The sequence below is a fragment of the Arvicola amphibius genome, chromosome 1 (genome assembly GCF_903992535.2).
Source record: "Arvicola amphibius chromosome 1, mArvAmp1.2, whole genome shotgun sequence".
NCBI classification, from domain to species: domain Eukaryota; kingdom Metazoa; phylum Chordata; class Mammalia; order Rodentia; family Cricetidae; genus Arvicola; species Arvicola amphibius.
In genome coordinates, this window is record NC_052047.1 from 129,983,912 (window position 1) to 129,997,979 (window position 14,068).

The 14,068-nt window shown below is 50.0% G+C and overlaps 2 protein-coding genes across 2 annotated transcripts in view; one reads left to right on the top strand and one right to left on the bottom strand.

Annotated features, from left to right (window-relative positions):
• Nucleotides 1–2,642, bottom strand: part of Stx1b (syntaxin 1B) — a 37,883-nt gene extending 35,241 nt beyond the window's left edge. Inside the window, exon 1 of the mRNA XM_042055867.1 lies at nt 293–2,642. The gene's annotated coding sequence lies outside the window, so the exon portion shown is untranslated. The remainder of the gene's footprint in view (nt 1–292) is intronic.
• Nucleotides 1,862–9,043, top strand: Stx4 (syntaxin 4). Its single transcript, XM_038343574.1, has 11 exons — nt 1,862–2,195; nt 2,391–2,492; nt 2,572–2,671; nt 2,812–2,886; nt 3,756–3,826; nt 6,901–7,009; nt 7,083–7,159; nt 7,368–7,505; nt 8,446–8,556; nt 8,627–8,725; nt 8,809–9,043. The coding sequence occupies exons 1-10, from the start codon at nt 2,166–2,168 to the stop codon at nt 8,708–8,710; spliced, it is 897 nt and encodes a 298-aa protein (XP_038199502.1). The 5' UTR covers nt 1,862–2,165; the 3' UTR covers nt 8,711–8,725; nt 8,809–9,043.
• Nucleotides 9,044–14,068: the final 5,025 nt, after the last annotated feature.

Genomic DNA, 14,068 nt, shown 5'->3' on the forward strand with positions numbered 1-14,068 from the left:
CGATGCCATCCGGTTCGTACCTTAGCAGGGAAGGAACTGTCAGACCTAGTTGTCAAAGGGGGAAACTGAATCTGAGGGAAACAGGGCTAGGAGACAGGTATCCAAGAGTCACCTCAGCCCCGCCCCTTTGTAATACTAACCAGAGAATCGGAGGGAGGGGACAAGTAGGAAGCAAGTAGCAGTTAAGTAGAGAGGTGGCAGCCAATATGCAAGGATACCCTTGCAGAATTCATTTTTATCTTTTTTTTTGGAGGGGGAGGGCTCCAGGGGCATGGGCAAACTGAAGACTTACATTTGGGGGCTGTCAACATCATGAGACCCTGAAGTCAGACCCCCAGCAGTCAGTTTTCTCCACATCATCTTCAGGGGACCACACCAGGCAGAGCTGGGCCTCTTGAGAAATCCACCAACTCTGCATTCCCTCTGCGGGTGGTTGGGGCCATATTGTCCTTGCTCCCTCATTCCCAGCTCCAGCTCCAGGCAAGCCATGTTCTAAAGGGAAAAGGATCAGAGCACAGGACCCACGCATGGGATTGGAGGGCACTTGCCATTTTCCAGTCTTGATGAACTCCCCATCATATGCAGTCACCTGTAGTACAGAGATGGACGATCAAGGCCCAGAGACATAATATGACTCTCCAAAAGTCCATAGCAACTCGGGCTCAGAAATCTAGGCTTCTTGACCAGAATGTACTAGAGGGGGACACACTGTTGCTTCCTTTGTTGAACCTCCTCTCAGGAAATCTAATTCTTCTTTTTGGCTGTGCTGACACCTGCTGAGGGACGTTGGGGGGCTTATAGACAACAGACGCCCCACAAGTGCATGGGGTTTTGGTCTGTTGGTCCCTGATGTGTCATTGGCCCCTAAAACAGTATTTGTTCCATAGTGTGTACCCAATAAATATGTCATGTGAACGTATGTCCAGAGAGACAAAACTGGGAAAATGGCACAGTGAGAGAAACCTAAAGATCAGGAAGCCACGGGCTTTAATTTCAGACACATGAAAGGCTCATACTCGGATCAAGTCTTCTGTGAGGGTCTATTATATGCCAAGCGCCGAATCTGGTGCTGGGGAGTCCGTGAAAGAAGAGCAAGTCATGCTCGATCTTCATTTGTAAGGCAGGCAGGGCTGCGGAGGTAACAATCCATTTCTCTAGGTCCTAGCTGCTATGCCGGTGGTGAGCTCAGCGGGACTGCAGTGATCATGCAGGGCGTAGGCCGCCCACCTGTCAGAGGCTGTGCCAGGAGGACGCAGTGTGTGTGTGGGGAGCTCCACCTTGGCAGAGGTCACTTCCCACCCCCAGATTCTCTGCCTACAAAAACCCTGCAATCTTGTGACACGGTAGAGTCGGATCTCATTATTTTCTGACTCTCAAGGTCCCATGATACTGACAGCCCCCAAATGTTAAGTCTGCGGTTTGCCCACGCCCTAGGACCCAAGATGAAAACAAAAAGTGATTTCTACAAGGATATCCTCGGTAGGTGGCGGAGAGTGAGAAGTGTACCCCTCCCCACCTCCAAGAAGCTTTAGGGGTACAGCTCAGGCACAGGGGTGTCGGGGACGTCGCGAGACTGAAGTCCGAGACATCGCTGACAGCGCCGGAACACGTGACTGGCTGTCGGGAGAGCAGCCCGCGGAGCTGGGCCTGGTCTGTCACGTGATGAGGGGGCGCCATGGGGTGATGTGAGATACGAGGCTCTCAGACTGCGTGCAAATGACGCATTCCCAACCCTTTGGGCAACTAGATTTCAGTTCTAATATGAGATGTTCCGGTGAAGGGGGGCGGGCTCTCGATCCAGGCAGCCTGGCTTCCGTTCGGCTGCGGCTGTTTCCGACCTCCGCCTTTCCCTCTAGCGAGGAAGAGACAGGACCTCGTGCGCATGCTCGGAATCATCCACCGAGGGGCGGGGCCGCAGCTGCGGGAGCAGGATGGGGGGAAGAGAAGGGAATTCCAACCTGTAGAACTTTGGGGGTCCTATGGTCGGGTTCCTCCCGGCGGCTGTGGATGGTGAAAGGGGCGGGGCCTTTGGAGGCTCGTGGGGGTGTTGGGGTTCGCAGGGTGAGGAAGGGAGTGTCAAGTGTGAGAGAGAGGTGCAGGACTTCCAAACTTAGAACCTTGAGGCCCTCAGGGCTCAGGTCCGGGGACGGGGCGCTCCGGCCACCATGCGCGACAGGACCCATGAGCTGAGGCAGGTGAGAAACTGGGGCCGGGAGGGCAGTGCTGGAATGAGAAGCTGGGGCCGGGCGGGCGCGCCTGGATTGAGGACTCCTGGTTTGGGGTCCGGGAGGGGTGGCTGATGGCCAGGAAGGAAAATCCCGGAAGCCCATGGCTCCTGCGGGACGAGAACCGCAGCAGGCAAACGGTGCCAATGACTCCGGCCCTGGCAGGGGGACAACAGCTCGGACGATGAAGATGAGGTTCGAGTCGCGCTGGTGGTGCACCCAGGTACCGCCCGGCTGGGCAGCCCGGATGACGAGTTCTTCCAGAAGGTAAGGGTCCGGGGGACCGAGGAGTAGGGAGGATTACAGTACCACTTATGTCTTCAGTTCCCTTGTTGATCCTCCCTAGGTCCAGACAATTCGGCAAACTATGGCCAAACTGGAGAGTAAAGTCCGGGAGTTGGAGAAACAGCAGGTCACCATTCTGGCCACGCCCCTTCCCGAGGAGAGTAAGCGAAATCCGGGCTCACGCAGTCAGCCCGGTGGATTGTGGGGGGTGTAGTTCTATATTAGATGATAGCCAGGGTGGGTTTGGTTGTGGTTTGTGGTAGAGGCTGTGGTTTGGAAGTGTTGACCTTCTCTCGTTTAGGCATGAAGCAGGGCCTGCAGAACCTGCGCGAAGAGATCAAACAGCTGGGGAGAGAGGTCCGGGGACAGCTAAAAGGTGAATGAATCGCAAGGGCCTCGGCCAGGTCATTCCCTGTGATTCAGCCCTCTTGCTGGGGAGTTGTTGCCTACACAATCAAGTGATATATCCAGGTCACACAGCAGGCCTGGGTCTAGGATCTCTGCCCTGTGGCATCCAAGCCGTGATAGTTTTCATTCCATGTGCTGGCCTCTCGAATTCCTTTATTATTATTTTAAATTTAAATTCAAAACTCCTTACTGTTTTAGTTCTTGGCCCAGTGTGTATTCTTTGAGCAGACAGGTGAGGGATTTCTTAGGAGACCTCTTCACACTTGTGGGAACCCACTGGTATAATACAAAGAAAAACTTCTCTTACAAGTTCAGAATTAGCCTCCTCCTCCCCCACCTCTCCCTTCTATGTAATCCAGGCAGGCCTTGAATTCACAGAGCTCCATCTGTCTCTGCCTCTTGAGTGCTGAGACTAAATTAAAGGCCTGCCCCAACCATGCCCAGCTGACTGACTGATCTCACTTCCTTCTTTCTTCCTCCTCCTCCTAGTTCCTTCTTTTCTTCTTCCCTCCTCCTCTCTCTTCCTCCGCCTTCATTATGTGTCACTACTAAAATACATCCCTGCTCATAAGTCACGTTGTAATAAAAATTCTATGAAGACAAGAACCTCCTTATTACGTAGCTGAAATTTGGATGTTGCCCTGTGTTCTGGTCCCCAAACAATTTTTTTAATTTTATTTAAATTTTTGTATTATATATTTTAAACCTTTATTATTTTTGGGAGACACACTATGTAGATCATGCTAGCCCAGACAGAAATCAGCTGGCCTCCCAAACAAGTTTTAGAAGTCTCAGGGCAGACCCTCCTTTCTAGCAACCCTTGTGTTTCTCCCACAGCCATAGAGCCCCAGAAGGAAGAAGCTGATGAGAATTATAACTCAGTCAACACAAGAATGAAAAAAACCCAGGTGGGTTTCACTTTCCTGGAACTAGGGCATTTTATCAGGTGTTTCTTAGGTTACTGAGTGATGACCGCGTAGCACTTAGAGACCTTGATTCTCGGATCTCTGTCTGTCCTGATGATCTTCTATATGAGGTAACAGAGAGAAAGGATTTGGAATAGGTAGCGGATCCCGGTCTCAAATGCTCAGTCCATTATAACACCCTGCCTCCTCCCTTCGAAGAGAATGTGCTGTGTCATATGTGACATAGGCCTGGCTATGGGAGGCATACTTTCCCAAAACTGAAATGGGGAATTTGCACTGAATAGGGAACAAAGATATTTCTCGTGTAGGACTTGGTCCCTAATTGCTCTCTTCAGGGAAGCGACAGAAATAAAAAACTGGCAAGCAGGGCTGGAGAGATGGCTTAGTGGTTAAGAGCACTGACTGCTCTTCCAGAGGACCTGGTTCAATTCCTAGCACCCGCATGGCAGCTAACAACCATCTGTAACTCCAAATCTAGGGGATCTGACACCCTCACACAAATATACATGTAGGCAAAACACCAATGCTCATAAATTAAAAAGAGTAATAATAATTAAAAGAGCCAGGTGTGGTGGCAAAGGCAGGCAGAGCTCTGTAAGTTTGAGGCTAGCCTGGTCTACAAAGCCAGTTCCAGGATAGCTAGTACTGTCGCACAGAGAAACCCTATCTTGGAAAACCAAAAAATAAATAAGAAGAAAAAATGACAAGCAAGGACATCCTTGACTCCATAGATAGAATTTGGGAGATGAAGAGGGGCTGGCAAAATGGATCAGTGAGTAAAGGGTGTCAGCTTCTAAGCCGTACAACCTGATTCACTGATCCACATGGTAGAAGGGGAACTGACTCCTGCAGGCTGTCCTCTGACGTCTACATACGTGCCATGGACACATGCCCTCCTCCGTGCACATACGCTAAAGGACCATGTTAACGAATAACGTAGGGGCTGTACCACTTTTGCAGGGGAACTGAGTTCAGCTGTTGCTGGTCCCTGACACAGCACCCACGTCAGGTAGCTCCCAACCATCTGTCAGCAAGATCTCTAGGGCAAGGCCTCTGACCTCTTCAGGCGCCGGCACTACCCACAGATGAATGCACATAATTAAAAATATGAAAATATATATTTTTAAAAACATTTTTAAAAGGAAGGAGTTCTGGGGCAGCGGTGAAGTGGAAGTCATATCAGGCAGTGTCTTAGTGAGGAGATTTGACGCGACCTGACAGGGCCCCTCTGGGTGCAGAGTCAAGAGTGGTTGGGATTTGTGGAGGTCAAGACTGGAGTAGGAGGGAGGTTTGGGCGTCTTGAAAAGACGCAGAAGTGGGAGTTCAGAAGAGTGCTTATGAAGGAATCAGGAGAGGAGCAGGACCCACAAGAGGGCACCTTTGTGGTTATTGGTGTGAGAGGGTCCTGTCACCCACGGTAGTAGCATGGTGCCCTTGATTTGGTGAGTGTACCTGCCTTCGAGACAGTGACAGTGGCATTCAGTCAGCCTTCAACAATGCACGCCGAGTGTCTGTGTGCTAAACTGTTAAACTAAAAATTCTACCCTTGAGACATTTACATTATAGTGGGGCAAAACAGTCACTATATCAGTATTTTATTTTTTACTTATTTGAGTCAGGGTCTCACTAAAGAGATCTCACTGGACTGGAACTCACTATGTGGATAAGGCTGCGCTCAGACCTGGAGGTCTCCTCGATTCTGCCTCCTCAGTGCTGGAATTAAAGGTGTAGCCACCCCACCTGGCTTAAATTATTTTATAATCTAATAAGTAGTAGGGGTTAAAACAGAAAAGGAGGGAAAGTGCTGGCAGGGGAGGGAGTGTCATTTAAATGAGGGGAAGAGTAGAACTGAGAGGTGGACTTTGTACTTAGCCTGGAGGCCCTGCCTCTGCCTCCCGTCTCACTTAAGACATGCTGGGATCACAGCAGCATGCACGCCACCACATCTGGCTTTTTACCTAGGTTCTGGGATCCTTGACGATGGGTTGTCATGCTTGCACAACCAGCATTTTTACAGTCTCAGCCATCTCTCTAGTCCCTCCCACCTCCAAATAAATTTAAAAAATAGCTAAGGGCTGGAGGTGTCAATCAGTTCTTAGAGTGCTTGCCCAGCGTGCACAGGGCCCTAGGTTAGATTCCCACCACCGCATAAACACAGCTCCCCGTTGGTGCACACCTGTGATGAGAGGAGGCCAGCCTGGGCTACAGGGGACCCTGTCTCAAACCAAAGAATAGTAATGACAATTAATAAATAGGATCAAAATTAAGAACTCAAAAAGAGCTGGGTGGTGGTGGTGCACGTCGTTAATCCCAGCACTCCGGAGGCAGAAGCAGGCAGATCTTTGTGAGTTTGAGGCCAGCCTGGTCTGCAAGAGATAGTTCCAGGACAGGGTCCAAAGCTACAGAGAAACCCTGACTCAAAAAAAAAAAAGAACTCAAAAAGAAGTGAATCCAGACAAGTAATCATAGCACTTCGAAGGTAGAGACAGGATCCAGGAGTTCAAGGTCACCCTCAATGAGCTTAAGACCAGCCTGAGCTATGTATGCCTATGTCTCAAAACCAACTAGCCAACAAAAAATAAGTAAGACGGAGTCCGAGAGATGTCCCTGCAGTTAAAAGTGCCAGCTGTCCTTCCAGAGGACCTTGATTCTCAGCACCCACGTGGTGGCTCACAGTCTTCTGTAACTCCAGTCTCAGGGGTCTGACATGCAGGCAAAATATCCATACACATAAAATAATAATAATACAAATTTAAAAAATAAAGGATTGAAGACTTAAAGGTGCTTGTGGGGATGAGCATTCTAGGCAGAAGGAACAGCGTGCAGAGGCTGATGTGAGCATGTTTTGTTGAGGAAGAAGCTACTGGGGAGGGAGGAGAGAAGGAAGTAGTGAGGAGGGGTGGGAGGAAGCAAAGTCATGGGCGTGATGGGGGCCCTGACAAGACCTTTGGCTTTTGTTTGAGGAGTAAGGGAGCCTGCCAAGGTCCCAAGGTGGTTGTGGCCTCGGCACCTCCAGGTAGTTCCTGCTGATGCCCAGCCAGACTTTCTGTTCTTAGCATGGGGTCCTGTCGCAGCAATTTGTCGAGCTCATCAACAAGTGCAACTCAATGCAGTCGGAGTACCGTGAGAAGAACGTGGAGCGCATCCGCAGGCAGCTGAGGATCAGTGAGTCGGGGCACCCCACCCAGCGGGCTTGGGAGCGCGGCTTTTGGCTTTGAACTGGCCTTTCCTGTTACAGCCAATGCTGGGATGGTGTCTGACGAGGAGCTGGAGCAGATGCTGGACAGCGGGCAGAGCGAAGTGTTCGTGTCCAATGTGAGTGACCACAGCCAGCATCGCTCTGGGGCCTTCCATCTTTGAGTCCTGGTTTCTTTGTGTGGAGGGCAGACCAAGGTCCAGAAAGGAGTGACCTGGAATGCTGGGGTCATAGGTTAGAGGGCTGTTCCAGAAGCTCAGCAGAAGCTTTGGACCAGCTGTTGTAACATCCCTGTAACATCTTCACCAATTCTTGTCTGCCCTCCAGATACTGAAGGACACACAGGTGACTCGACAGGCCCTGAATGAGATCTCGGCACGACACAGTGAGATCCAGCAGCTAGAGCGCAGCATCCGTGAGCTCCATGAGATCTTCACTTTTCTAGCGACCGAGGTGGAGATGCAGGTGGGTACCCAGGGAAGCCCTCGCTGTGACCTGGAGTTAAGCTCCACCCTAAGACACTCACCTGGGCTTTCATGCTCTTCCAAGATGGGGCATGCTCCCACGTGCCCCCCACTTCATCCTTAGCTGAACTCTCCCCATCTCCACAGCCACCTCGGTGTCACTCCTTGATCCATAGGGTCCCACCTGTGCCTCCAGCCTGCATGTCACCTGGGCATGGCCTTGATCATGGCTTCTCTTGCTGTGACAGACCTCCCTTAGTGCTGTCCGAGCTGTGGAGAGCTGTCCCTAGAGGGCCAGCCTCTCAGTCTCTAGAAGGTTGGAGTGGTACCCATAGGCCTGGCTGTAGGGGTCCAGGTGAGCTTCCAGCCTTGTCCTGACTGAGCTGAACTCCACGGTGCTGCAGCCAGTCTCTTCTGCAGCTGCCAGTCATGGGAAAGGGCTGTGATCCAGTGGGAATACCAGGCGGAGGCAGGGAGAGGGATGGAGACAGGCCTAGAGTGAGTGAATTCAGACAGAAGTTTACTGCTATGAGAAAGGTGCTACCATACGAGGCATCGACTGCAGGCCCCCACTACAGATGGAGGGTATATGGGACCCAGGAGCAGAGAGAAGGGATACCATGACAGGAGTGGGGCCTTGAAGCCATGCTTACTCTGAACGTTTCTCAGTTGTTGTCCTGCTGCATCTTTGTTAGTTAGTTTTTTCTGCCAAGAATGTCTTGGTGGTGATGGAGGCAGGCATTTCTCTGTGAGTTCAAGGCCAGCCTGGTTTACAGATCAAGTTCCAGGACAGCCAGGGATACACAGAGAAATCCTGTCTTGAAAAACAAAACAAAAACAACGACTATCTTGATCATTTCAGGCTGGGCTGGGCAGAGTAACTGTTCCCCGCCTCTGTGCCTGGTTATCCGTCCTCTCTGAACCGTCCCTTTCCTGAGCAGGGGGAGATGATCAACCGGATTGAGAAGAACATCCTGAGCTCAGCAGACTATGTGGAGCGTGGGCAAGAGCATGTCAAGATGGCCCTAGAGAACCAGAAGAAGGCGAGGAAGGTAAGCCTCGTCTCTTGCCCCAGCAGTGGGCTCTCCAGAGTGGCTTTCCATGACCCTCCCTCTCTCACAGAAAAAAGTCATGATTGCCATCTGTGTTTCTGTCACTGTGCTCATCTTGGCGGTCATCATTGGCATCACCATAACCATTGGATAATACCACATGTTCTTGGTGAGATATGGTGGACGCGCCCCATCCCTGGCACTGGCCTTCCTGCCTCCTGTCAGACCCATTCCTCTCTCCTTCCCTTGCAGGCACTGGGAGAAGCAGAGACCCAGCATCTGTGGAGGCAGGGCAGGCCTCCAGCCGAACCCACTCTCACGCTGGCCCTGTGCAGAGGGCATATGGCTCTTGTGGGGCTGGCAGCTGCTCATTCCTGGAGTCCTCCCCTTCACGCCACAAGGCCTGGGAGAGAGTTTGCAATGTCCTGTTTGTCTGGGACACATGGTTTTGTAAAAAATTAAAAAAAAAAAGAAAGAAAGAAAAAAAACTTGGCACATTCGTGCCTGTGTGTTCCTGAAAAGGCTAGCCCAGCCCACCAAGTATCCATTCTCCCTTCTCCCTGGCCATTACTGCTGCCAGGCCCAGTCTAGACAGGCTCAGACCAGACTTCTGTAGAAGTGCAACCACAGCAGGCTGGCTCTTGGGGGGTGTGGAGGGCCAAGGAGAGCTCACACTCACTGGGATCCATGTCCCTGAAACTATCAGCTGCCTAGCCCAATGCTGGGCCACGGGCGAGGTGTGTGTGTGAGAGGTACCAGTGGCATGCCTGAGGCCAAGAGGAAGAGACATCTGAGAAACACGTGACCAGACAGGAAGAGTAGTTCTCAGTGGGGCATTCATGTGGAATGTTAAACGTACTAGGGACAGGCCGTAAGAAGTTGCCAGGGAGAGAAGCCAGCGGGACAGGTCCTGTGACCTGAGGTGGGCACTGCCTTTTATAAGAGGAGTGTTTAGAGACCCATCCCCCACAGTGGCCGCTGCCTGGCTTATGGGTACTGCCCAGTGGAAGTAGGCAAAGGAGCCTGGAACCTGGTTTTTACAAGACACGTGAGCTGCATGCAGGTCCTGATTCTGTGTCAAGGCCAGCCTAGACCACACAGCACATTCCAGGCCATCCAGGGCTGCTTAGAAGGACTGTGTCTCAGGAAAGAAACGAGTGTATAACTTGGGTTTTTTTTTTTTTTTTTTTTTTTTTTTTCCCGAGACAGGATTTCTCCATAGCTTTGGAGCCTGTCCTGGAACTAGCTCTTGTAGACCAGGCTGGTCTCGAACTCACAGAGATCCGCCTGCCTCTGCCTCCCAAGTGCTGGGATTAAAGGCATGCGCCACCACCGCCCAGCAAGTGTATAACTTGGTATGGTGACTTTAATCCCAGAATTCAGGAGGCTGAGGTGGGTGGATCTCTGAGTTTAAGCCCAGCCTGTTCTACATGGAAAGCTCCAAGACTACATAGAGAAACCCTGTCCCCCACCCCCCCCAAAAAAAATTGTAGTGTGTGTGTGTGTGTGTGTGTGTGTGTGTGTGTGTGTGTGTGTACAGGCATGCATGCAGAGCTCAGAGGTTAACTTTTAAGGCTAGCTTCTCCTTGTCCTTTGTGGATTCCAAGGTCAGACTCAGGCTGCCAGATTTGTGTGGTAAGAGCTCTTACCTGCTGAACCATCTCACTGGTTCCTGATTCTGAATCTCAAGAGCTGCTCCTCCAGGTGCCTAGTTTCCAGAGAAGGATGTAGCTTTTTATGAGGACACATGCATGGTTCTGGAGGAAGCTGCTCCTGGCCCAGGCTTGGTTAGATTCTGTGGGCCTTGGCTTTTATCTCCAGGGCTTTCCAGTCACCCTGTCCCTTCGTGCTTTCACAAGACCCCACTGCTCAGCCAGCACTCCCTGTAACTGTGCTGAGTCCAGACAGAGCCAGAGGAGACAGCCTCGCACACTTCCTGACCATCTGGGAAGGGACAGAATGGGAGATTGGCCAAGTGGCACCTGCCCATCTTCATTTGGCTGGTGGCCAGCCAACAGCTGGAGTATTGGTCCTAGCACGCTTCTTGCTGTCTGTATATGGGACTTGCTTAGATCTCGACTGGAAAGCAATGGGTTAGAGAGCCTAGGTTTCCATCAGGATTGCGTGGTGTCCAGGAAGCAGCCTCTCCCCTCAGCATAAAGTGGTTCATTTTAGGAAGTTTATATGTGCTGGGCATCACACGGACTCCCTAAAAACAGAAGAATCACTGAGTGTAAGAGACGAGCGCACACCTTTAATCCCAGTACTTGGGAGGCACAAGCAGATGGATCTCTGTGAGTTTGAGGCCAGCCTGGTCTATAGGCTCACTCCTGACCCATTTGCTGTCTTTGTCCTATTTCTTATGAGCTCACATGAAGCATACGTGGTGTGCACATGTGCCATTCCAGTGCGCCTCTGGTGAGATGGGAGTTGGAGACAGGAGTCCCCAAGAGCCTGAGAGCCAGCTAGCCTGATAAACAAGAGACAAGGTGGAAGGTGGTTGCTCTGACCTCTGCATGCACCCACACAGATATGAACATGTGCACATATACATACACCATAACACATAAACTATTAACTCATCTTTGCGACAAAGCCATATCAAGTGTACAGTTCATGTCTTTTGTTTGCTTTGGTTTTTTTTTTTTTTTTAAGACAGGGTTTCTCTGTGTAGCCTTGGCTATCCTGGGACTCCCTCTGTAGACCAAGCTGGCCTCCAACTCAGAGTTTCTGGTCTCTGCCTCCTGAGTGCTGGGATTAAAGGTATGTGCCACCACTGCCTGGCCAGTTAATGCCTTTTGCAAAAAGCCTTCATAGTGATTCCCAAAAAATCTGTTCAGTTAGTCAAGGTGATTCGGGGAAAAGAAAGATGAACAGCTAAGTTGGGTCTCCCAAGATGTCAGTAGACATCTTGGGATGATGCCAGCCATATCTAGAGAGGAAGCATTTTTATAAGGGGTTATAAGTGTTGCTCTTGTCCCAGGGAACTGATGAGAATCTAATAGGTTCTACCATTACCCAGGCAGGAGGTGGGGCGCACACCTTTAATCCCAGCACTCGGGAGGCAGAGGCAGGTGGATCTCGAGTTCAAGGCCAGCCTGGTCTACAGCGTGAGTTCCAGAACAACCAGAACTACACAGAAACTGTGTCTCGAAAAGACAAAAATGAAACATTTTCTGGGTATGTGTCATGCTTGAAATCTCAGCACTCAGGAATCTGAGGCAGAGGATGGCTATGAGTTCACAGGACTTCCGGATTAGCCCTTAGTAGTCTAAATTAGGGACTTAGTGGTTAAGAGCATTGGCTGCTCTTCCAGAGGTCCTAAGTTCAACTTCCAGCAACCACATGGTGGCTCACAACTGTCTATAATGAGATCTGGTGCCCTCTTCTGGCATGCAGGCGTACATGCAGGCAGAACACTTTATACGTCACAAATAAATCTTTAAATAAAAAAAAAGTAAGTCCAAGTTGGCATGAAGTTGTTCAATGAAGTCAAACGATCCAGGGCGGGGTTTTTGTTTGTTTTGGTTTTTAAGTGCTGTCCCTTCCCTAGGATACTGCTCTCATCTAGTGACTCAAGATGGCCCTCTGCCACTTCCACAGCCCCACCCTAGGATCAGTTTGCCCTTCCCCTAAATTGCAGTACAAGTTTTATAGGTGATTTTTGCTCTGATGTTTTTAGAATATAAATCACATCACCAGAACCAGGTACAAATGTCGCTGAGAAAGAATGTTTGTATTGCCCAGTAAGTTCTAATACTGCTGGGCAGTATTAAAGTATTAAATGTGGCGCACACCTTTAATCTCAGTACTCAGGAGGCAGAGGCAGAGAGGCAGGTAGATCTCTGTGTCCAAGGCCAGCCTGGTCTACAGAGTGAGCTCCAGGACAGCCAGGGCTACACAGAGAAACCTGTGTCAAAAAAAAAAAAAAAAGAAAGAAAGAAAGAAAGAAAGAAGAAAAAGTTCTATTACTCTGGTTTTGATTTGGCTTTTTGAAACAGGGTCTCTCTTTGTTGCCCAGGGTTGCTTTATTTATCTCAATAGGCCTGGGATTAGGGTTGTAATTGTTTTGAGATTGGATCTATACCAGGCGGGCCTTGCTCCCAATGCTCCTATATTAGCCTCCCAAGTGCTGAGATTTCCAGAAAGTATTACCATGCCCAGCTTAGGTGCTTGTTTCTTGTTCTATTGCTCTGAACTGAGGGGAGAATTAATATTTGCAAACCAGTGGGCATTGCATTACAGTCAGCACAAACATTAGCCTCTCCAGGTTATACTCATTTCTGTGCATGTGCGCATGATCCCCTAAAGTGAGTCACTATGATTCACCAGGTGGGTGCTAGGATCCAAAACTGGGTCTCCTGCAAGTGTTCTTAACCGCGAGCCATCTTTCTAACTTTCCTCGCCACATAGCCCAGGTTGACCTCAGACTTATGTCAGTTGTCTTGGCTTAGCCTTGGCGCTGGGCTTGCAGACCTGCGCTTTCCTATTGCTCATTATCAAAATTCTCACACTCAGAGGCTTCCAGCCCACATTTATTATTTCACAGCTCTGGAGTGAGAAGTCCAAAGCTGTGTCACTCACCAAAGGCAGAGTGCGCGAACCGCTTCCTGCTGGTGGCTCAGGGCAGAATCTGTTCCTCTTTCGGGTCTAATTGTTGCCTGCACCCCTTGGCTGGGGGACCCTTCTTCCACTCGAAAGCACATCTGTCTGTCATCACCACTTTGTAGCAGTAACTTCTGTGTCCTCTCATAAATGCCATTGGGGGGCCAGGCTCTGGTGGCGCACGCCTTTAATCCCAGCACTCAGGAGGCAGAGGCAGGGAATCTCTGAAGCTAGCCTGGTTTACAGAACAAGTTCCAGGACAGCCAGGGCTACACAGGGAAATCTTGTCTCAAAAAAACAAAGAAAAACAAATGCCTTTGAGATTGTATAGGAGCCACTCAGACAGTTGAGCTCCATCTCCAGCTGTCTTGAGTTGCACAGGTCCACAGATGCTAACTGTGCTGTGGGCCAGATGCTCAGCTGAGTCCGGAAATTCTCACATCTCCCAAGGCTTTTGCCATATAAATGAATGCTACCAGATTCCAGTGAGTAGGGTATGAACATGTATGTGTGTGTGTGTGTGTGTGCATGCACACACACCAGTGCCATGCTTCCTAGTCCACATTTAACTCAATTTAGCAATTGATTCATGAAATTTTTATTGAGCAAGATTTATGTTCCAGACGTTATTGTAGGTGCCTGGGGAAGAAAACTAGAAATAAAAGCAAGGTCTCTGTTTTTATACATGGTGTCGTTAGTGGAGAAGTCAGGTGAATAAATTGTTAGGATATTCTCAAACTGTAATAGGCATTATGGAAAAGAGGATGGCAGAAAGCTCTTACCTTTGGAGGGGAGGGAAGCTAAGGCAAAGGGTGGAGAATCTGATTCCAGGCTGGGCTGCATTTCCAGACTGTCTCCAAAGAAAAGGCCTGAGTCGGGATGGACCTTTTAAGTCCAAGCAAGTGGG

Bases quoted from the DNA above. Each gene is read 5' to 3' on its own strand.
- Stx4 (XM_038343574.1), top strand. From the start codon at position 2,166: ATGCGCGACAGGACCCATGAGCTGAGGCAG. The intron at 2,887-3,755 runs GTGAATGAATCG...TTTCTCCCACAG, and splicing joins GGTCCGGGGACAGCTAAAAG to CCATAGAGCCCCAGAAGGAA. The intron at 8,557-8,626 runs GTAAGCCTCGTC...CCTCTCTCACAG, and splicing joins ACCAGAAGAAGGCGAGGAAG to AAAAAAGTCATGATTGCCAT.